General features: G+C 40.9%; 1 protein-coding gene across 1 annotated transcript; it reads right to left on the bottom strand.

The window, feature by feature from the left end:
* Positions 1-1,401: 1,401 nt before the first annotated feature.
* Positions 1,402-25,219, bottom strand: SLC35E3 (solute carrier family 35 member E3). The gene is made up of 5 exons (XM_049883827.1): positions 24,292-25,219; positions 23,127-23,237; positions 17,146-17,304; positions 10,292-10,374; positions 1,402-4,334 (listed from the first exon to the last, which is right to left on the bottom strand). Exons 1-5 carry the CDS (start codon positions 24,691-24,693, stop codon positions 4,148-4,150), a joined length of 942 nt encoding a protein of 313 aa, XP_049739784.1. The 5' UTR covers positions 24,694-25,219; the 3' UTR covers positions 1,402-4,147.
* Between the last annotated feature and the right edge of the window lie 148 nt (positions 25,220-25,367).

Below are 25,367 nucleotides of genomic sequence, written 5' to 3'. Positions count from 1 at the left end.
TATGTCCATAACATGTGAGACATAGTCTCGCCATCCTTGCTTCTAAGAAGCATTCTGGCTGTACTTCTTTCAAGATGGATTTGTTCATTCTTTTGGCAATCCATAGGATATTCACTTTCTTTGCCAACACCATAATTCAAAGGCATCAATTCTTTGGTCTTCCTTATTCATTGTCCAGCTTTCGCATACATATGAGGTGACTGAAAATACCATGGCTTGAGTCAGGTACACCTTAGTCTTCAAGGTGACATCTAAGTAACTCTACATTTTATTAATAGCCACCCACACTTCAGGAATATATTCAGGAGTAATTTTATAATTTGTGCCAAAAATAAAACTCCTTTTCAGAGCTAAAGATTATCCTTCTTACAAAAGTATCTGCCTTCTTCCAGGGGTACACAGTATATGTGGTGCCTACAATTTTAATTCTGTAATAAATTACCATTACAATAAAAATCTTTGACGCAACCAAGCCTCCAACCATTGCAACAGAGTTGTCCATATACTTGGATCCCATCTCCTCACCTCACACAGAACTCACCTCACACACAACTCCTCAGCTCACTCCAGTCTGACGGTTGCCTTCATCAGTCCACTCAAACTGCACTAACGTCAACAGTGCATCTCTGTTGACCTCTCAGCAACAGTCACATTTGCCAACGCTTGCTCCCATTTTATCAGTGTCCTGGTTTTCCTCTAGCTCTTTGATGGTTCCTTCAGTTTTCTTTGCAGAATTATCTACCTCTATCTAACCATCAAAGGAGCCCTGGTGGCACAGTGGTTAAATACTTGGCTGCTAACTGGTCGGAGGTTCTAACCTACCAGCTGCTCCACATGAGGAATGACAGTCTGTTTCCATAACTATTACAGCCTTTATGGGGCAGTTCTATTCCGTCCCATAGGGTCACCATGAGTTGGAACGATCTTGACAGCAATGGGTTTGGATTTGGGTTTTTGGTTTATCTAACCATCATATGCTGGAGTTCCTTAATATCAGGAGGTATAATCCATTTTAAGGTTGGGAATAGAAATGCAAAACATCTAATAAATCTGGTCTCCATTTCTTTTAAATGAACTTTCTTTAGCCCTTCTGCATATTTACCCAACCAACAATCATTTACTAATGGGGTGGATGTGGAGTGCTTGATTAATGCTGTTGATTTTTAAAATGACATTAATGGTTTTAAAATAATGAGGTTAAAATGAAGCAGGAGAAAGCTTGCTTCATTTTGCTGAGAAAGATTTCTCCTCTATGTTATTTTAAAAGGGGAATGGGAATTTTGTTTCGTTAGATTCTGTGTATTTGGGAGCTGGACAGATGAGTTTCACCACGGCACACACAGATGCTATCCTTATTCCACTCGTTCTAATATGAAATATCAAAGTAAAAACATCAGGTTCTCTTTATTTGTAACAGGTATAAACTGAAGTTCAATCACTTAACATAGGATACAAAATAAGCACAGTAACATTGGTAACAAAAGGACAGCATGTTTTCTTCAAAAGCATCAAGTTTCTGGTTTGTCTCTTGCTGGTCCCGATGATACAGTGTATTTTTTTTTCCCCCAGGAATTTTCTTTTCAATGGGATGATCATCTTCAGGGCAAAAAATGTTCATCAGACTCTAGTTCTAGCAGCACATATTTTATTCATTTATATACACGTATCCCCACCCTGCCTTTCTCCAACGTCCTGACTACATTCCTATTGACATAGGTCATTTATTATAACCTCCCAAGTGGCCCTGAGTTTTATTTAGTTAATAATTTGTGCATGGCACAAATCCACTCAGCTGCTTTCAGTGTATAAATGTCACATAATCCTCACTGTGCTGAAATACTTTTCTCCAGTTTTTGGAAAACAGTTATACATTACTTTAAACATACACACAGGACGTTTCTTAGACAAACATAATACCCGAGGCTCATCTGGTAGAGACAAATTTCTTTGTACTTTTTAGCACAATAAAATATATCTTTGTAAACTGAGAACCAAAGAATGTTTAAAACAAAAACAGAAAACCATACACGACAGACTGATAAATTGAAATTCTGTCAAAATAGATTGTCAGCAAGGATTTTCATTTCAAATGGGCCAGAAAAAAATCCAAAGGGTGTATTTTATACACATGGCTCTATGTGCTGTTCAGAGTTTTTCTTCAAAGTTTATTACAAGAGGGGTTATCTGACTTAATTTATTGTGAGAGATTATCAACTATTTTTAATGCTCAAAAGTAAAGAAGTTAGAAAGCAGGAACACATCTTGCAATTAAATATACGGCACTACATTTCCTTAAGTGGGAATCACGTACTCCTGCCGTACCCCAATTCTTTTAAATTATCCCTTTAAAAACTCATGGAACTAATTAAACATTGGCTATTTCTCTTCCAAATCTCTCAGATTTTCACCAAGTTTCTGCTTGGTGTTTGGATAACATTTGCCCTGAATCGCTGCACAGGAATTTTCCTCAGCCACCTCAGAAAGGCTGAGCACAGTTCACTCCAAATCCAAATGCCAAAGAAAGCTCCACGGATGCTGCAAGGCTGGGGGTAGGGAGTGGTGGCAGGGAGGAGGTAGTAAGAAATTACCAATACAAACTAAAGATAAATTTAACTCATTTAATAAAGAATGTTCGCCTTGAGCATTTTGCTCTTTTGTTGAATGGGTGTATGTTCTGTTATGTATATTTTCACCATAAATTAAAAAAAAAAAAATACCAATATGAAATGCTCAGAGAGGCTGGGAAGCAGTCACTGGGATAAGAAGAGGCCTGTTCAATTCCATCTACTGTCTTTTCTTTCAGCCACTTACACATAAGGTTATTTTGTTGTTGAACTCCGCATACAGATTCTAGAGTTCACTGAAAGCTCAACAAGAGAATATCTACTGTGGGACAAAGAGCTCGATTTGGCTGTTTTCCTTTGGTTTCTGAAAAAAGGTCCTGGAATTTGCCAGCAATCAGGGGGCTTTTATTCTATGAAGTAGCCAGGCAACACTTAAAAGTAAGTAAAGGAGTAGTGGCTACGCTGGCTACACAGGCCCCACGCTGGCAGCAAACCTCAGAATGGGAGGAGGCGAGAAGGATGCAATCATACATACTGATTCATACATATGCATTGGGCCCCGAGGATTACACGACCCTGAACGGTCCTCTTTCCTGGAGTGGTGAGAAAATCCCTGGGAACAATGGAAGTCTTGTGCAGCAACCTCTTCCAGACCTTGACTGATGTGTCTCTTCGCCTTGTATCCTTTCTTGTTATAATTAATGGGTAACTGCAAGTAGAGGTAGTCTCTGTGAGTTCTGAGCGTAAATTCTAGCAAATTATCCAACCCACTGTGGGCAGTGAGAGCCAGCAGAGGCTGGTGTTTGCCTATTTGGCAGGGGATGGAAGGACGGAGTCCTAATTTGTGGAGATCTCTCTGGGTGGTTACGGTTAGAAAGTGCCACGTGAGTGACTGGTGTCAGGATAATAACGTGGTGAAGCTGGGGTATGAGTTATTGTCACATTTTGGAAATTAGCCTTATGTCAGCTATTAGAGAAACTTTATTTTTATTGTTTGATAATGTATTATCTCTTACATCAATTTTCCACTAAAAAATAGCACTTTTAGAATTAGGTTTTGCCTTACAGATCACCTTCTTTATGACGCTTCGTTTTCTATAAAAATGAGAAAGTTTAACTAACTAATTAAAATAGATGTGCTAGATCTAAATTCTGACTTGAACACTTTGACCAAAATTAGAAACCATCTTCTAGCATGTAGGAGTCCTAGGTGTCCTTCCTTAGAAGAATCTGAACATTTTAATGCCACAACACATTTGTAGTACAGTAATACTAATTCCTTTGTCATCAGTATAGAATTTTAATTTTCATGTACTTCACTTGGTATAACCAAACCATCCTATATACTTCTTATGTCATACAATCATCTTTGAAAAGGATGACCCATTTTTGTTTTAGAGAATAAAAAGTGATCCTCTAACAAAAGTCACATTTATGAATAAAATTCCCTGTATGTTACTTCTCACAAACCATGATTCAATGAATTTTGCGCTACAAGTTTTTTTTTCTTCTTGAAAAGTAATTTGCACATTTGACATTTTTAATCTTCTTGAGGTAACTTTCTTTTCTCCACAAACACCCAGTTAAGGACGCTGTACCAATTTACTCTTAGTTCCTTCCTGTTCACTGAGTTTAAAATGGGTATAGGCGAGAATGCCAAGTAATGTACATAAGATGCCAAGACCCTGGTTAACTGACAGCGGATCCTTAAATAAAACATATCCTCCACATAAAGTAATGCAGAACTTGAAGTGTCCAAACATGTTATAGCTGAGGTTCTGGCTAAGGACAGAATCACAAGCTAGATGTTCTATCTCCCCCTGCCCCCACCTCCACCACCACACCTCCAACGTTCCCCACCCCAGCCACACACACGCACAGCAAAGGCTTCCTTTGGCTGCAGAGAAGGGCATGAAACACTCTGAGCAGCAGCCACGCCATCTAAAGAACAAGAACTTCAGTGAAGTGCTGGGGCAAGCCTAGATTCTTCAGGTAGGTTTCAGCAATTAACCAGTGACAGAAGGCTGATTCTACTGCTCCTGTCGACCATCCCAAAGATGGGAAAGTGGGCTACGATAAAAGGTTGGGAAATCAATTCAGCTCAAGGAGCAGAAAAGATAATTTTGCACAGCAAGTTATGTTTTAGTGGCATTTCTAATACATTTTTCTTGGCAAATGAGAGGAGATGTGTAAGGCATCAGAGCGCTAACTCAACATAAACACATCTAGTATGCTTCAAAGTAGGAGAGGGAGTGATACTGAGCACCAGCTACACACCAGGCCAGGGGCTTTACAAAACATCGTCTTATTTAAGAATTACATTTGCCTTCACTGCATTATCACTCTTCTCATTTTACAACTGTAGAGGCTCAGGGATTTTAAGTAACTTGGCCCAGATCACAGAGTTATCAAGTGGTAGAGGTGGGGTCCAAGCTTAAATGGGTCCATCTAGCCTCAAAGTCCATGATCTATTATAGCACCAGTGACTCTGGATTAAAGGTTTTCCAAAGCATTATTGATTTAAAAAACTGAACACATACACACAGTTCTTTTAAAAATTATTCTCATCATGCTTTAAATATAACTATTCTCATCTGGGTCTGGTTGGGTTTATGTAAATTAATATTTTACTGCTCTTCAGATATTTGATGTGTATCCATCTACTCTTCCCAATAACACTAGAAGCAGCTAGCACTCTGTGCCTCAGTTTCCTCATCTGTCAAATGGAGATAACATAGTATCTACCTCACAGTTATTGAGACTAAATGAGTTAATATATGCAAAGCATCCAGCATGTGGTAAATACCATGTGTTGGCTATAATAACAGTTACCAATAGTGTTATTTATGTATAATAAACATCTACTAGGTGACTGACAAGTGAGCTCTGGTGGTACTGCAGTTAAACATTTAGCTGCTAACCAAAAGGTCGGTGGTGCAAACCTACCAGCAGATGTGGCAGTCTGCTTCTGTACAGATTACAGCAGTTCTACTCTGTCCCTTAGGGTTGCTATGAATCAGAATCAACTCAATGGCAAGAGGTTTGGTTTGGTTGGTTTTTTAAGGTGCTTGACATATATTTCCTCAAATCCTCACCAAAGCCCCACATGGTAGAACCTATTTTCTCCATTTTGTAAGAGTGAGACTCTGAGAGCTTCCATGACTTGCTCGGGCCCACAAGTAGTGTCAGAGCTGGGAATTCACACCTGGATCTGTCTGACCTCAAAGCCCAGGTCTTTGCTCTGTTCTGAGCTGGTCAGCTAAGCAGCCTGTGAGCGCATACTAGCAGCAGCTACACCTCAGGGAAGCGCAGGCCATGTTCCTGGGGAAAGCTGTGCTTGCTTGAAGTGATTTCCTAAGAGTCAGAGGCCCTTCCCAAGGATGCTGATTATGATCCTAATAAAATATGCTTTATTTTCAGTTATGATTTATCTTTACATACCCTGGATCCTACCCCTTTAGGTTTAAATATCTTTACTCCTCAGCCTGTCTTTTAAGTAGTTAAAGATCTGTTAAAGATATTCATACTACATAAAAGAAAAACCAAACTCATTGCTGTCAAGTTAATTCCGACTCATACTGACCCTATAGGACAGAGTAGAACTGCCCCATAGGATTTCCAAGGAGCGGCTGGTGGATTCAAACTGCCACTATGCTACCAGGGTTCCATGGAAGGCAAATTTAAAGAAAGTCCTCCAGTGTACCCTTTTGTACATTAGAAAATAAAAAGCGTCGTCTACACTTGGCATTTCCAATTCCTCTCCTGCAGCTCTCCACTCCATTCTAGTCAGGCTTTTGTTCCCTAGCCCCAGACTAGTCTTGTCAAAATCATCAGTGACTTCCCCTTTGCTAAATCCTATCATTATCTGTCTTCCTTGTACTGGCCCTGTCAGTGGCACCTGACACAGTCATTATGCCTTCCCCTTTGAAACACTTTCCTCACTTGGTTTCTACACCACTCTTCTTCCTTCTACCTCAGATTGCTCCCCTCAGTCTTTTGCCTAGTTCCTCCTCATCCCTCTGAACTCTAACCAGTGAAGTAACTCAGGACTTAACCTTTAGATATCTTTACTTATTTGCTTGATAATCTGAGTCTCACTGCCTTAAACCACTACTGATTCCCTCTGGAATATTTCCAGCCACTAAACTACCAGATTTGTTTATACAAGTGACTCCTCACACCCCCACCTAAATGTCGAACAGGCCACTCATATTTAACATGTCCAAAACTGAGCCTTTGGCCTTCCTCCCCCCACCCCAAACCTCCTTCAGGCTGCCCTATCTCAGCTGATGGCAACTCCATTCCACCAGGTGCTGAGGCCAAAATCCTTGTAAATCAACCTCGTCTCCTTTCATTCTCCACATCCAATTTGTCAGCAAATCCTGTGACTCTGCTTGAAATATATCCAGAATCCAGTCACTTCTCACTATATCCACTGGTGTTCTTGTTGTTAGGTGCTGTTGAGTCAATTCCAATTCCCAGGGACCCTATAGGACAAAGTGGAACTATTCCATAGGGTTTCCTAGGCTGATCACCAGGTCTTTCTTCCATGGAGCTGCTTGTGGGCTCAAACTGTTGACTTCTCAGTCAGCAGCCTGGTGCTTAGCCACTGTGTTACCAGGGCTCCTTATGTCCACTGCTGCCATGCTGGTAACCACCTTTTTTCTCAATTAGAGTACTGCAGTAGCCTTGTAATTGCCACCCTTCTTCCTTTGCCTAGTCCAGTGGTTCTCACCCAAGGATGATTTTATCACCTGGGCAATGTCTAGAGACGTTTTTGGTTACTACAAAGGGGGAAAGAGGGTGCTACTGGCATCTCGTGGGTAGAGGCCAGGGATGCTGTGAAACATCTTACAATACACAAGACAGGCCTCTACAGCAAAGAATTATCCAGCCCAAAAGGTCAATAGTGCTGAGGTTGAAAAACCCTGCTTTGGTCTATTCTCAACACAGTAGCTGGTGTGATCCTATTAAAAAATAAAATCATGTCACTTTTCTGCTCAAAACTCCAGTGGCTTCCCATCTCACTCAGAGTAATAGAGCTCATATGAAAGTACCCTGTTACCTCTCAGAGACCCCCCCTTTGCTCACCCTGCATAGGCCTCCTTGTTCTCCAGGGCCTCTCACCTGCTGTTCCCTCTGCTTGGCATGTAGCAACCTTACTTCCCTCAGATCTTTACTCAAAAGTCAACTTTTCAGTGATACCTTCCTGGCGACCCAGCCTAAAATTTCGACTCTGCCCCAAATAGTTCATATCCCCTCCCTGCCTTATTTTTTCTCTTTGGTACTATCACTATCTAATGTTTTATACAAACATCCCCTTCCCCATTTGTAGTCTATCTTCCTTACCAGAATTTAAGCCTGTGAGTACAAAGACTTTTGTGTATTTGGTTCTCTACTCTACCCGTAGTGCCTGACATATAGCAGATGTTCAGTAAATAAATATCCATTAAATCAATGAGTGATTTATAACCAAAAAATCCACTGTTGTTGGATTCCTACTCATGGTGACCCTATAGGACAGAGCAGAACTGCACCACAGGGTTTCAAAGGTTGTAAATCTTTTTTTTTTTTTTAATTTTTATTGTGCTTTTTTTGCGGAAACCCTGGTGGCGTAGCGGTTAAGTGCTACAGCTGCTAACCAAATGGTTGGCAGTTCTAATCTGCCAGGCGCTCCCTGGAAACTCTGTGGGGCAGTTCTACTCTGTCCTATAGGGTCGCTGTGAGTCGGAATCGACTCGACAGCACTGGGTTTGGTTTTTTTGGTTTAGGTGAAAGCTTATAAATCAAGACAGTCTCTCACACAAAAACTTATATACACCTTGCTACGTACTCCAAATTATTCTCCCCCTAATGAGACAGCCCATTCCCTCCCTCCACTCTCTCTTTTCGTGTCTATTTCGCCAGCTTCTAACCCCCTCTACCCTCTCATCTCCCCTCCAGGGAGGAGATGCCAACATAGTCTCAAGTGTCCACCTGATCCAAGAATCTCACTCCTCACCAGCATCCCTCTCCAAGCCACTGTCCAGTCCAATCTTTGTCTCAAGAGTTGGCTTTGGGAATGGTTCCTGTCCAGGGCCAAGAGAAGGCCTGGGGGCCATGACCACCAGGGTCCTTCTAGTCTCAGTCAGACCATTAAGTCTTGTCTTTTTATGAGAATTCGGGGTCTGCATCCCACTGCTCTCCTGCTCCCTCAAGGGTTCTCTGTTGTGGTCCCTTTCAGGGTAGTCATCGGTTGTAGCCGGGCACCATCTAGCTCTTCTGGTCTCAGGCTGATGTAGTCTCTGGTTTATGTGGCCCTTTCTGTCTCTTACACTTGTAATTACCTTGTGTCCTTGGTATTCTTTATTCTCCATCAAAGGCTGTAAATCTTTATGGAAGCAGACTGTCACATCTTTCTCCCACAGAAAAGCTGGCGGATTTGAACCACTGACCTATCAGTCAGCAGCTGAGTGCTTCACCACTGAGCCACCAGGGCTCCTTAAATGGTTTATAAAACCAAATCAAAACCAAACCTGTTGCCGTCGAGTTGATTTGAACTCAGCAACCCTAGAGAACACAGTAGAACTGCCCCCATACAGTTCCCAAGGAGCGCCTGGTGGATTCAAACTGCCAACCTTTTGGTCAGCAGCCATAGCACTTAACCACCATGCCACCAGGGTTTCTGAATGGTTTATAGTGGGTATTTAAAAAATATTTGTTCAATGAATGAATGAATGTTTTCTTAATCGAGGCACATCCTTGGATGCCTTGATCTGGCAGTGTGCTGTACAAGTTCTGGGACTAGACAGCCTGGGATCAAATCTGGACACCAAGCTTCCCAACTGTGTGACCTTATGTGAGCTGTTCAATCTCTCTGTGCCTTCATTTCCTCCTCTGTAAATAAAATGATAGAATTCACCTCACAGAGCTGCTGACCTAACATATACAAAGTTCTTTAAACAGAGCCTGGCACAAAATAAACACACCTTAAGTGTTGGTTTTAGAAAAATTATTATTACCATTGCTGTTGCTTCTTGATATCTGGCAACTAATACTGCTTATTTGTTGACATCTCAGTACTTACTCATTTATATAAAATAACTCTGATATGATGTTACTAAACTACCTCTCTGATCTGGGGAAATCCATTCTTTGTATCTGCCTAAGAGCAGGGGCAGAGTGAAATACTAAGAGAAACTGAATGACGGCAGACGGGTGGAAATGGGCAGCTGAGTTTGACTTAGACCTTCAAGTATGACTTATTTTCTTAAAGTAACATTCAGAAAAAGAGGCACACCCATCTCCAAATAAGTACAAAAACATGCTCCAAAGTCATTTGCCAATGGTTTGAAAATATCTTTTGTAATCTGAATTAATGATACTTCTACTTTATTACTGTAGATAACTGGAAATTGATTGAAAACCCAAGCCTCCATCCCACTATTCATTCAACAAATACTTACTTGACCCTACTATGTGCAAGGAATGGAACTTCATTTTAACGTTTATAAGAAAAAAGTGATCTATTATTTAAAAAAATTTTTAAAAATTCACAGAAAGCTAACCCATTTCCCCAGTTCATATTTCTGTAAATTTCCAGACTTTAAGGTGAAAAGACATATTAAAAGACTAAAAATAACCCACTCTACTCAGGCCGTGTGGTAGTTAGTGTGAGGCTAGAATAAGGTAGTGAATCTGGAAAACATAAAAGACTACGCGTTTATAAGTGATTATGGAAAGGATACGTGACTGGTGAAGTGTTCCCAATGATCCAGTAAATTGATAAGTTCACCATGAAAGCTATTACTCCAGATAGCAGCACCATAACCTACAAATAAACCAAAAGAATCATTAATGCAAAGTGGCTGTAATCATTGTAATCATCAAGTAAAAATATATTTCATTAGGCATTGAAAAAAACTCAAATATCAACCATTAGTAACAAGATAAAAAAGAAAGAGAATCAATATGGGAGACAGCAAGAAGTGAGAGTAAAATAGCAGAATGAATAGTATTCAGAAATGTAATTTTGTCTATAAGGATCAATGGAAAATTCTGCAATAATTTCCTCCCTCTGAATGTGTATTTCATTTTTATTACTTAGCTGAGGAAAAGTATTTTGTAATAATTTACTATAAAAGCAATACATATGCATTATAGAAAATGAGAAAATAAAGGCAAACCAAAAGAATATAAAGAAATCTCGTAATCCCAAACACTCAACACTGTTAACTAATACTTGGTATATATCCTTCAAGATCTTTTTCTGATGAATTGTTCACTTTCATTTTCATTTAAATGAAATCAATCAACATTCATTGATTCATAGACTATCTAAAAACTAGGCCAGGCCTTGTAAGGAACACAATATATACAAGGTATTTGCCCTCAAAGAGCTTAAAACCCCCCTGAGGACATGAAAAAAATCATGATAATCACAACTTGCACTTACAGAGCACTTACTATGAACCAAGAATTATTCTAAGTGCTTTACATATATTAACTCAATCCTCATAAACACCCATGAGATAATTAAATGTTATTATTACACCTTTTTATGGATGAGAAAGTAGAGCACTGAAAGATAAGGTAATTTGCCTAAAATCACACAGCTAGTAAGTGGCAGGGCTGAGATTTAAACACAGGCAGTGTGTTATACTAACTCTCAACCTCTCAAAGAGAGAGCACAATGCAAGATTTATAGCTCGAGCAGTAAAAGGAAATAAGCATTGAGTGCTACATTATTACAGCCAAACACATGCAACAGATAATAGGTTTTATAGAAAGCTCAAGGTCAAAGACGTCACTTTAGGCTGGGAAAGAGAGAAAAGTCTTTGGATCTCAAAAGACTGTAGATTTAAAAAAAAAAGGGGGAAGACCACGGGCCAGAGTGTGTAGGCATCCAAGCACAAGGTATGTTCATGAAACAATGAATAAACCACCCTGGCTGAGGACGGGGGTAAGTGGGCTACACCAATGTATACACATACAATGTTTTGTTCAGATATATTTCACAATTTTAAAAGTTGTAAAATGATTTCCTATTTTTGAAGAGAATTTAGATAAAATATTGGCTGTGATTTGAATTATTAAGGAGCTTCAGCTCCAAAGAAAATGTCTTATTTGAAGATTCTGTCCCATGAGGGTTTTATCAGTTCTTAAATCATTGCAGTCATAAGGAGACCAAAGGAGTTGGATTAGTGTCCTATTGAGGTAAATACAGTAATACCTTATTTGTCTTATAACAGTGAGGTCCATTAAATATTCAACTAGGGGAAACTTGCACCTTAAAAATCTTAAAAATTTTCTAGAATTATGTGTAAAATATGTCATTCCTAATTTTACTGAGTTCACAAAATATTATATAACTATTATCTTGATGACTTGGCACATCATTAAAAACGTAATTACTTATTGTGCTTTGAAGCAGCAGTGCCTTCTTGGAACACAAGGAATGAATGTGGCTTTCGCTCATACTAAATGGCCTCTGGCTGCCATGCTTAGTTTCTTTGATGTTTTTTTTTTTTTCAAATGGCCCTTCTGCTAGTTCCCCTTTTCTAAATCTGTTAGAGGGCCTACAATGAAAAGCCTTTCTCCTAGTTTAAGGTACAGGAGAAAGACATGGCAATCCACTTCCATAAAAGTTACAGCCAAGAAAACTCTGTGGTGCAGTTCTAGTCTGTCACATGGGGCCACTATGAGTTGGAGTCAACTCAACAGCACCCAGCAACAACAGCACACACTGCAATGATTTGAAGACCAGACAACCAAGATGGTTAGAATTTCTGTAAAATAAGAGGAAATGTTATCTGAACAATAGTCCAATTATTCCTATTTTGGAAATAAGGGTGTGTGGTAAAATATATAAAAGAGCCCTGGTGGTGCAGTGGTTAAGCACTCGGCTGCTAACCAAAAGGCTGGTGGTTCAAACCCACCAGCCACTCTGTGGAAGAAAGGTGTGGCAGTATGTTTGCATAAAGATTTACAGCTTTGACACACAGAAAAAAGCATTCTTTGATGGTTACAATGGTGGGAAAGGCGGTAGAGGGGAAATCACTAACTAGATAGTAGACAAGTGTCAACTTTGGTGAAGGGAAGGGAAATGCACAATACAGGGGAAGTCAACACAACTGGACCAAAGCAAAAGCACAGAAGTTTCCCAGCCACATCCAAACACTCTGAGGGACTGACTGGCTGGGGCTGGGGCCTGGGGACCACAGTCTCAGGGGACGTCTATGTCAACTGGCATAACATAGTTCATAAAGAAAATGTTCTACATCCCTCTTTGGTAAGCAGCATCTGGGGTCTTAATAGCTTATAAGTAGCCATCTAAGATATATATATCCATTGGTCCCATCCCATTTGGAGCAAAGGAGAATGAAGAAAACTAAAGACACAGGAAAATATTAGCCCAAAGGACTAAAGGACCACACAAACCAGAGAGTCCATCAGCCTGAGCCCAGAAGAACTAGATGGTACCTGGCTACCACCAACAACTGCTCTGACAGGGATTACAACAGAGAGTCCTGGGCAGAGCAGGAGAAAAAAGTAGAAGAGAATTCACATTCGTGAAAAAAGACCAGACTTACTGGGTCTCAGAGAAACTGAAGGAACCCCCAAAACTATGGCCGCCGGACGCTCTGCTAACCCAGGACTGAAACCATGCCCAAAGCCCACTTTTCAGACAAAGATTAGACAGGCCTATAATACAAAAAATTACACATGTGAGGAACATGCTTCTTAGTTCAATCAAATACAGGTGACCAAATGGGCAACTCTTGTCCAAAAGCAAGAGGAGAAGGCAGTAAGGGAAAGGAACTGAACGACTGGTCAAAGGGAACCCGAGGTAGAAAGGGGAAGCATGCTGTCACATTGTGGGACCTGCAACCAATGTCACAAAACAATATGTGTATAAATTTTTTAATGAGAAATTAACTTGAGCTGTAAACTTTCCCCTAAAGCACAATAAATTAAAAAAAAAAAAAAAAGATTTATAGCCTTGGAAACTCCATGAGGCAGTTCTACTTTGTCCTTTGAGAAGTTTAAAACAACTACCAGTCTGCTCACAGATAACATGGTAGAGTGGTTAAAAACATGAACTTTGGAATTAGAATGGGATTCAAAGTGCCGGCCTTTTATTAGCTATGTGATCTTGGGCTGGTTATTTAATTCTCTGTCTCCCAGTTTCCTCATCGATAAAAACAGAAATAATAAATAGCATCTACCTAATACGGTTGTTATGAAGATTAAATAAGTTAACATTTGCAAAGTACTCAGAATAGTGCCTGGAAAAGAGTAAGGCCTATATACGTGTTTGATAAGTTAACACCACCAACAAAAATGATGTTCCTACTGCCCGTGTTCAAAGGGTAAAGTTACGGGAAGCAGAAATTCTTGCTATACATTCTAACTTAAAATGTTCCCAGCCATAATACATGCCATAAACACAATACAAACCATAACTAACAATGCACAAACACCTGAAGATAAACTAGATAACTGGAGCTCCTAAAAATTAAACACTTACACTCATCAGAAGATTTCAGGAAAAGAGTAAAAAGAGAACCTGCAGACTAGGAAAAAAATTTGGCTATGACATATCTGACAAGGGTTTAATCTCTAAAATCTATAGAATACTCCAACACCTCAACAACAAAAAGACAAATAATCCAATTAAAAAATAGGCAAAGGATATGAACAGACACTTCACCAAAGAAGACATTCAGGTGGCTAACAGACATGTTAGGAAATGCTGGTGACCACTAGCCATTAGAGAAATGCAAATCAAAACCACAATGAGATACCATCTCAACCTGACATGACTGGCACAAATCAAAAAAAAAAAAAAACAGAAAATAATGTTGGAGAGGTTGCAGGGAGACTGGAACTCTTACACACTGCTGGTGGGAATATAAAATGGCATGCCCACTATGGAAAACAATATAGTGCCTCCTTAAAAAGCTAGAAATAGATATGCCATACAACCGAGCAATCCCACTCCTAGGAATATATCCTAGAGATATAAGAGCCGTCACATGAATAGACGTATGCACACCTATGTTCACTGCAGCATTATTCACAACAGCAAAAAGATGGAAAAAACCTAAGTGTCCATCAACAGATGAATAGATAACCAAATTATGGTAATACTACCCAATGATTAAAAACAACGATGGATCTGTAAAACATCTCACAGTGTGGATAACTCTGGAGGGCACTGTGCTGAGTGAAATAAGTCAATTACAAAAGGACAAATACTGTATGAGACCACTATTATAAAAACTCAAGACAAGCTTTACACACAGAAAAAAACAATCTTTGATGGTTACGAGGGTGGGGGGGGTGGAGAGAGGAACTCCACTAACTAGATGGTAGGCAAGTGTTAACTCTGATGAAGAGAAAACAACACACAGTATAGGGCAAGTCAGCACAATTTGGCCAAGACAAAGTCATAGACGCTTCCTAGACATACCCAAACACTTTGAGGGACTAAGTTACTCGGACTGAGGGCTGGGGACCATAGTCTCGGGGGATGTTTATGTCAACTGGCATAAACAGTTCATAAGGAAAATGTTCTACATCCTACTTTGGTGAGTAGCATCTGTGGTCTTAAAAGCTTGCAGGCGGCCATCTAAGTTACATCTATTGGTCCCATCGCTTACGGAGCAAAGAAGAATGAAGAAAACCAAAAACACAAGGAACATATTAGTCCAAAGTACTAATGGACCACATGAACCACAGCTTCCACCAGCCTTAGCCGAGAAGAACTAGATGGTATCTGGCTACCACCACCGACTGCTCTCACAGGGAACACAATAGAGGGTGCTGGACAGATCAGAAGAAAAATGTAGAATAAAATTCAAATTCACAAAAAAAGACTAGACCGGCTAGTCTGACAGAGACTGGAGGAACCCCTGAGACTATGGTCCCCGGACATCCTGCTAACTCAGAACTAAAACTGCTCCCGAAGTCCACCTTTCACCCAAAGATTAGACAAGGTGGTGCAGCAATTAAGAGCTATGGCTACTAACCAAAAGGTCAGTAGCTCGAATCCACCAGACACTCCTTGGAAACCCTCTGGGGCAGTTCTACCCTGTCCTAATAGTGTCGCTATGAATCAACGTGACAGCAATGGGTTTGGTTTATGGGTTATACAACAAACAATAACACATATGAGGAACATGCTTCTTAGTTGAATCAAATACACAGGACCAAACGGGCAACACCTCCCCAAAAGCAAAGACAAGATGGCAGGAAGGGACAAGACAACCAGATGAACGGACACAGGGAACCCAAAGTGTAAAGGGAAAGGGAGAGAATGCTGACACACTGCAGGGGCTGCAACTAATATCACAAAACAATTTGTGTATAAATTTTTGAATGAGAAACTAACTTGTACTGCAGACTTTCACCTAAAGCGCAATTAAAAAAAAAAAAAAATTCCCAAAGTACATATACCTTTGATCTGGCAATTCCACTCCTAGGAATCTACTGCACAGAAAAAAAAAAAGCACCAGTACACAAGGACATATGTACAGGAATATTTACTGCAACACTGTTCACAGTGGTCAAGAATTGGAAATAAAGTGAAAACCCAAAAGGACAATTATGCAGACATCTAAAATAAAGATTTCAAGAGTTTTTCATGAAGTATTATCAAGGGAGAAAATCAAGATACAGAAAAGCATGTATATAATATGATCCCACTTTTGTAAAAGAAACAAAGTTTGAACTTACATGTATACATATACATATATGTTTATGTGGTGATATGGGTATAAATGGTATGGAGAAAATAATGGAAGCACAAACACTAGTATGTTAACATGACTTACCTCAGGGGGCAGGGATGTGGTAATAGGATGTGGAAGTGTGGGGTAGGAGGGCTGCAGGAAAAGGAATCCATGATAAAAACAGCAATATGATATGATTCCATGCATATAAAACTAAACACACACACACCCATGCGTGTATGTGTGCATATGTGTATATGCAAAAGAGATCCATAAAATGGTCATCATCAAGATAGTAAAGGTGATTATCTTAACATGGCAGGATTCCAGAGGACCTCCACTTTCTTTACATTTTTAGGTATGTTCACATATGTTCAGAATCTATACAATGAACACATACTACTTATATTGTCAAGACAAAACCAATAAAGCTGTATTTTCATTTTGAAGAAAAAACAAAATAGAAATAAAATTTCCAATTAATTTGTGGGCCATGCATAGCTTAGTGTGGTTAAAGCAGTAACCGGGCACCAAAAGACCTAAATTCTAGTTCTGGTTTTGCCACTAAGTAGTTGTCTGACTCAGGGAAAGGCCCTTAACTACTCTGCACCTTAGTTTCTTCATCTAAAAAATGATCCTTATCTTCCCTTCCTTCCAGGATAATTATGAAGATGAAATGTGAGAATGGACAGGAGATTGCCCTTAGGAGCTCTTGAGTAGGTTCCGACTTATAGCGAGCCTACATACAACAGAACGAAACACTGCCTGGTCCTGCGATAGTACTCTGAAAACTAAACATTGCATCCATAATGGAGAGATCATTATTATGCTGTTTCTTAGACAAAATAAATAAATTTAGAACTTACCAAAGCAGAAATTGACCAGGGACCAAATATTCCTCCTTCTCCAAACACTGGCTCAAAGAAGGGCACAGCCAACAACAACATGGCGGATGACATAGGGGCCTGGTAGTACAGCAGCTGCATTGAGTTTACTTGCAATTCATGCTGTTTGGCTCCTACCCACTGAAAGTTAGGAGATAAAACAAGTTAAGCAAAAAAAGAATTAACGTCACTTAATAAACAAAAGATGTAAACCTAGCCACAGAGATGGGAATGTGGGGTGGGGACTGCTTGATTCTACAAGCAAGACTTCAAAGATCAATAACATATATGAATGCCCTTTAAGCATCTTGGATGAAAGGAGTGCTATAAATTCAATTTCTGATAACCTAATTTCTTCTCAATTTTGAAGAAGAGGAAAAGAATTCCCTCTTCCCTCCTGGTCCTAGAAAATGGGGGAAAGTACGTGCATATAGGGGCCCACAAACATCAGAGATCTTGGGAAAACAAGGCAGGAATGGAAGATTAGGTGATAAGTAAGAATACAGATGCAGCCTCAGATTTCATTTCTTTCTGAAAATGTACCCCTGCCCCCTCTCCCCCCCAAAAAAAGACTGGGGAGAGGAATAAGTTAGAGATTAACAGGAACCTCAGTTACCCCACGTGCCGGCCACTATGAGTGGCTAGAAAGGTAGAAAGCTCTTTTGATTCATTTTATAAATCCAACAAACAAAGAGGGAATTTTCCTGTTTATGCATGACTTTTCTGTGGTTAATATCCTCCCCCCACCAATAAACTAAGTAATCGCCAACCCTAAAATAGCGATATCATACAGTAGAACCAACACATCCAAACCTCAAATCCTACCAGACCTCAAAATGCTTCACAAACACGACTGAAACAGAGGCTTTATGAAGACGGCCTGATGGGACTGTGTGAATAAGATCTGGCAAGCACAGGGGGCTTGTGAATAACATCGCCTACATAGCTTTTTTCTGTAAGTCTGCGTATCCTATTACACAGACTCTAAGTCTACAGAAATTCACCAAGACAAAAATAGAAAAGCAGGAAACCTGAAACATACTCCTGCCAGCCTTCAACTAAGAGTCTTGTGTGGGCAGGAAGGTCAGGGAATTGATTCTTCAGCTACCCGCTCCCTGGACACAGCAGTGGGCAAAAACAGCTGCTGAGAGCGTGTGCACATCCCTCCTTTCCTTTAACAGCCTCACCAGGCAGCTGCATACTTCCCCCACAGAACTGCCTGGAACAGTGGTCCACACTCTGCTTTCACTCACTGCAGTGCAGCCTGGCTTCTGCCCACCACCCCTCTACTGAAACTGCTCTTCCAAAGAGTACCTCCTATTGCCAGATCCAAAAGGCTCCTCAGCCCTCTTCCTGCTGGCTCTCTCTTGTAGCGCCTGCAAATTTCTCTTGGAAGAACCTGACCTCTATTTGGCACTATTTTCTCATCTCCTACCATATGTACCTCTTCTTTCATTTACTGTTTTTTAAGGTGGATGCCTGGCCTTCTTCTATCTTTTATCTCCCTGGCTGTCTCTTTCACGATCTGCGGACATCTTTGACATCTGTATCATCTATAATTCTGACTTCCCTCCTTGAACATCCTTAACCTCCCACCTTCGCCAATTTACTGGCCACCTAAACTTAGACAATCTGCAGGAATTTAAGATAAGCTCATGATCCTTCTACAAACTAGTTCTGCTTATGTCTCTCCACTTAATGATAAAATCTCCCCCAAGGACTAGACCTCTTGTTTTCCTCACTCATATTCAGTCAGGTCCTGCTGATTCTTTCTCCAAAAGGTCTCTGCGCTCTGTCTTCACCTTTTCATGTCCACCTCCACTGCCCTAGTTGAGGCCCTCCTGTCTTCCCCTTGAACCATGAACAGCTTCCTAACTGCTCTGCTGTCACTCTTTTCTTCTCTCTCATCTACACTGCATTGCCACCAATTACTTTTCTAAAACACAGGGAATGATCAAGTCATTCCCCTATCTAAACTCCTTTCCCTGTGCCTTCAGAATGACGAGCACACTTCCTGAGATGACATTTGAGATTCCTCCCCATCTGGTCTCACTCACCCCCAGCTTTCTCTCCCCACAATGCTTCTATACTCTAGCCTCATCAAACAAATCAATTTCTCCAAAAATATTCTGTACTTTCACATATCATTGTTAAGAAAGACTTCTGCTGTATTTCTCTGCCAGGCAAATTCCTGTGTGTCCTTCATATTAAAGGATCACCTTTTCCGTAAAGTCTTACCTCACTGTCACGGACTGATTTATGTCCCCCCCAAAATATGTGCATCACCTTGGTTAGGCCATGATTCCCAGTGTTGTGTGGTTGTCCTCCATTTTGTGATTGTAATTTTATGTTGAGAGGATTAGGGTGGGATTGTAACACCCCCCTTACTTACTCAGGTCACCTCCCTGATCCAATGTGAAGGGAGTTTTCTTGAGGTATGGCCTATGCCACCTTTTAAGAGATAAAAGTAAAGGGAAGTAAGCAGAGAGTTGGGGACCTCATACCACCAAGAAAGCAGCACCCGGAGCAGAAAGCATCCTTGGGACACAAGGTCCCTGCGCCTGAGAAGCTCCTCGACCAGGGGAAGTTTGAGGACAAAGACCTTCCTCCAGAGCCGACAGAGAGAGAAAGCCTTCCCCTGGAGCTGATGCCCTGAATTTGGACTTGTAACCTACTAGACTGTGAGAAAATAAATTTCTCTTTGTTAAAGCCATCCACTTGTAGTATTTCTGTTATAGCAGCACTAGATGACTAAGACATTCACCATTCCTCTTGTAGAATTACCGGTGTTCTTCACAACTCTCTTCATTCCCTAAGGTATACTACCTGTGATTCGAGGTCTACCTGTATCTCTACAATGGTGGATTGTAGCTGCTTTTCATCTTTGTATTATCAAAGCTGAAGATAAGACTCAGCACAAGAAATGTCTGAGGAATGAATGAATGAGTCAACCGTCTCTCTACAACTAAAGCTAATAGCTGATGACACATCTTTTAACTCTTCTTAATGTCTCCAATAGTATAAGAAAAAATACCTTAGAAATTATACCTGAGAACAATGGGAAAATACAGCTTTCTTTAAAAGAAAATTTTCAGGAAATATGCCTATTCTGTAACAGCACTTTACCATTTACTGCTAATAGAAAACTTTGGCCATTGATTACTCTACACTCATTTATTGGTCAATCTCATTTCAAATATTCACCTGAGGGATATATCAAAAACCCAAACCAAACCCACTGCTGTTGAGTAGATTCCAACTCACTGCAACGCTATAGGACAGAGCAGAGCTGCCCCATAGGGTTTCCAAGGAGTGGCTGGTGGATTTGAACTGCCGACCTTTTGGTTAGCTGCCAAATGCTTAACTGCCTAAAGGCATATAAAAAAAATTTTTTTTTTTTTTTGGAGTCCTTTAATTCTAATCTACAGCAATTTTGAGACTTGTGTGAAGAGAAATGGTCAGACCGATATGGACAGTAAGTCTCTGGTGGTGCTGGGGTTAAAGCCCTTGGCTGCTAACCAAAGGGTTGGTGGTTCGATTCCACCAGCTGCTCTGAGGGAGAAAGATGTAGCAGTCTGCTTCTGTAAAGATTTAAAGCCTTGGAACCCTATGGGGCAGTTCTGCTCTGTCTTATAGGGTTGCTATGAGTTGGAATCAACTTGACGGCAGTGGGTTTGGTTTTTTGATATACGGAATATGAGGAATTAATTCTACTCTTTAACAAATGAAATTTCTTGCTATACTTAAAAAATATTTAGCCTATACTGAACAAAATTTTAAAAAAAGCATTTGACACAAAAAAAGGCATGTTAACTAATATTTACTGTGTCTAGTAACAAAATTTAAACCCACTGAAGTGTGCTTTATGGACTGAATTGTGTCCCCCCAAAATATCTTGTAAATCCTAACCCCTATACCTGTGGAGAAGAGCTCTGGTGGTGTAATGGTTAAGCTCTCGGCTGCTAACCAAAAGGTCAGCGGTCAAACCCACCAGCCACCCCTCGGGAAAAAGATTTGGCAGTCTGCTTCCAAAAACATTAAAAAATAAAAAACCAAACCCACTGCCACAGAGTTGACTTTGCCTCATAGTGACCCTGTAGGACAGAGTAGAACTGCCCCATAGGGTTTTCAAGGTTGTAATCTCTACGGAAGCAGACTGCCACATCTTTCTCCCTCAGAGCAGCTGGTGGGTTTGAATCACCAAACTTTTGGTTAGCAGCTGAGAGCTTAAGCACTGCACCATCAGGGCTCCTTCCATAAATATTAAAAAAAAACAAATCCAGTGCTGACTCATAGCGATCGTATAGGACAGAGTAGAACTGCCCCCTAGAGTTTCCAAGGAGTGCCTGGCAGATTCGAACTGCCGACCTCTTGGTTAGCAGCTTTAGCACTTAACCACTACGCCACCAGGGTTTCCTTCCATAAAGGTTACAGCCTTGGAAATCCTATGGGGCAGTTCTACTCTGTCGTGTAGGCTCACAATGAGTCAGAATCCACTGGATGGCAATGGGTTTTTTTGTGTACCTGTGGTTAGAATCCCATTTGGGAATAAGGTTTTCCTTGTTACGTTAATGAGGCAGTACTAGTGTAGAGAATGTCTTAAATCAATCTTCTTTGAGATTTAAAAGAGCAGATTAAGCAAGCAGCAAAAAAAGGGATGGAGGAAGATAGGTACTACACCACATGAACAGCAAAAAGGAACCTAGAAACAGAAGCTGAGAAGAGACAAGGACCTTCCCCCAGAGCCCACAGATAAAGAAAGCCTTCTCTCTAGAGCCTCAGCCCTGAATTCGGACTTGTAGCCTCCTACACCATGAGAAAATAAATCTGTTTGTTAAAGCCACTCACTTGTGGTATATCGGTTATAGCAGCACTAGATAACTAAGACAATGCCCAAATACAATTTTTCTTAATTACAAAGCTGAGCATCCTCTGATCACTCTTTGGAGTAAAGGACACAATATCTTGGAGCCAAGTGATAGCACTGAGTAGACGCTCCATCCTTTCATGCCCTTGATCTCTCATTTTATTAAGCTGGTTCTATTCCACCACAAAAAATGTATTCAACTCAGTATTTTTTATAATAATGTTTCTGAGATATCAATACCAGAAAGTTAAGATGTTAGTATAACTAAACTCCTAAAATTCATAACCAGAATGCCTTAGTTTATAACCAGTCGATGTTTGTCAAAAAAGTAAAATTGGTTAAAACATTATACATTTTGGCTCAGATTCCCCATGCAGGCACGCCCCAGAATTTCCAGTCCAAGGTTTTCAGTATAGAGAGAATACTGTTTCACTGTACCCTATGCCAAGTTATTTTTTCCTTACTATGTCACATTTGTTGGGAGTGCATAGTAATGAGAAAAGTGAATCCATGAACATATTTTTAACGAATGCCTGCTATAGGCAAAGAACAGGCACTGTACTTGTACAGAAAGTAAAATGCCCATTGCTATAAAACACTCTATTTATATAGGCAAATTATTAGAAGCCTATATACAAGCTGTAGCAGCAGCATTTTTTTTTTTTTTTTGAGGTAAAGATATTTAAGTCTGAAATTTTCCTTTGTTGTTCAAATTTTTGAAAGTATACTCCTTCACGGTCATGTTTTAATTAAAGAGTAAATGATAAATACAACAACAAACTTAGTCCCCAAGTAAAAAATCTTACTACTCATTTTGTAAAGATTTCCCAGAAAATCATATTGCTTCACCCCAAACTCAGATTGTTAAGCCTGAGTATTACACACTTACACACAGTTACGCATTTGGTGAACATCATGCACCCAAAGTTTCTCTCTCTCTCCTTTCTTCTTTTCACCTTGAGTCAGACAATTTATACAATTATGCTTTCTTCCCAACAGTCTATTGTCTCTATACTGTATTTTCTAAACCTTGGGATACAGCTTCGAAATTTATGAAATCTGCTAAAAAGCACATAAAGAAAAAAAAATTACCAACCACTTGATAAAGGGATGTAACTAAAACACCAAGAGCAGCAAACACCATTCCAAGGAAATTAAACTTCACATCGTAATAAGAATTTAGGATTACACCTAAAGTTATAGGAATCTGTAAAGAAAAAGAGGTAAATATTGTTCAGATTAAATTCAAGAGATATACATTTAGTATTCCTTTCACAGTGCTTTACACAGTTTTTATAAACACATCATTGGGAAACAATGAACTTCTATAAATTTTGTTTGTTTTTTGGAAAAACTGTTGATTCTCTTTCCTCAAATGAAATATGATAATGCTATATTGGTGTTCACATTTAATTCTACTTTAAATTTGGGGTAAAATAATGAAATCAATGCATTGCACTTTGCAATAAATGAATATCACACACGTGCACATGTAAGGGAAACCCTGGTGGTGTAGTGGTTAAGAGCTATGGCTGCTAACCAAGAGGTCGCAGTTCCAATCCACCAGGTGCTCCTTGGAAACTCTATGGGGCAGTTCTACTCTGTCCTATAGGGTCACTATGAGTTGGAATTGACCCGACAGCAATGGGTTTGGTTTGGCACTTGTAAGTACAGGGATCCTAAAACTTAGTCCAAACAACCTTTAAAAAATAGATAAGCATGTAACTACAAAATCAAAGAAAATATTAAGAAATATTGTAAGTTAGTAAGTGCTAGAATTAGTTTAGCCCATCTCCTTTTATTTAAAGATGCAGAAACCCCTGCAATATGTACCTAGACATATTCTGAGATTTACATTTTAGGCTAAACTTTTTAACATTCATCATGCACTGTTTGGTTCCCTGGAGAAGGGAAGCTGTTTTCAGTTTTGCAGATCTGATACGTTGTACTGCATCACCCAATACAGTTTTGTTACTGATCACAGCATACAAAGATTTCCATCAAACAGTAGTTATTAAAATTCACATAAACACACCCTTCTGAGCTAAGAGCTCAACAAAGTGCCAAGATGGATTTTTTTTTCACCACCCCAAAATAAGCACGAAGTTCACATGCTCACAGAAGACTCATCCGAGGATTTCTTGACGACGGGAAAGAGCGTGGCACAACGTTAAACAATGTACATTCAAATTTCCCGGGGAGAAAGGCGTTCTAGGAGATGCGCTGTTAGAGGCGCACGTCGGGAAGTTGAAGCTACTCACCAGCGTGAGCTGTATTCTGGTGGAGAAGGTTTTCTTGTAGCAGAGGGTCTGGATGGCTATGATCACCGGCGTGGTCATGGCCTTGGCCAGCTGATAGGTGCCTATAGTGTTGTTCTGCAAAGAGAGGTTGGTGAAGACCACGAAGCCACAGAAGCTGAGGGCCAGAAGGAGGAGCTTGGAGGGTTGCAGACTTTTGGGGGCAAAAATGTTCAGCTTCTGGCAGACGTACAAGCCCAGCCAAGTGACCACGAAGTGCACCAGGGTCAGGCTCATGTTGGGGAAGCCGTGGTGCACATAGATCCATTTGTTGAGGAACACGATGCAGATGGACACCAGCAGGTTGAGCAGGAGCCCGGCGACGACGCGCCCGTTGCCCCGCACTCGCTCCACCAGCGATGCCATGATTCCCGCCGGCGACCGAGCGGCGACCCCCACGAAGCCGGGCCCTCCGGCCTCCGAGGGGGGTGCCCGGTCTGTCTCCGGCTGCTCTGCCCCTCCTCCGCCTTCACTGCCTCCTCGCAGCCGCCGGCCTCACCTGTCGGCCAGGGAAAGGCACGCACCCATCGGGTCCCGGGCGAGCAGCCGCCTCAGCAGCACACACAGGCTTTGCCACCGCCCATTGAGCTGGGACGCGGCAGTAAGTTCCACTCACCCCGCCCCGCTCCGTCCTTGGCCACGTGACTAGGGGCGCCACTGCTTCCGCCGCGGAGCAGTGGGTGGAGCGACCTCGCCCCCGTGCAGGCGCGTTGGGCTCAGGGCGCGGAAAGCTACGTTTGTGGCCCTACCAAACCTCTTGCCTAATCCCGGCCTTGAGCCGGCTGTTCTTCAACGACCTTCTTGGTATTTTACGTTCCCTGTATGTCATTTCGGAGCCCCGGTAGCTCAGTGGTTAAGAGCTCGGCTGCTAACCAGGCAGTTTGAATCCACCACCAGCTGCTCCTTGGAAATCCTGTGGGGCAGTTCTACTCTTATAGGGTCTCTTCTCCACGGCAACTGGTTTTGTTTTTGTGTGTGCGTCAGTTCACCTGACTGGCTGGACAGCTTTTTCACGGTTGCGGAGTGGGCTTTGCAAACAC

The sequence above is a fragment of the Elephas maximus genome, chromosome 4 (assembly GCF_024166365.1).
Source record: "Elephas maximus indicus isolate mEleMax1 chromosome 4, mEleMax1 primary haplotype, whole genome shotgun sequence".
Lineage (NCBI taxonomy): Eukaryota > Metazoa > Chordata > Mammalia > Proboscidea > Elephantidae > Elephas > Elephas maximus.
This window is presented reverse-complemented; position numbering and strand designations above follow the sequence as displayed.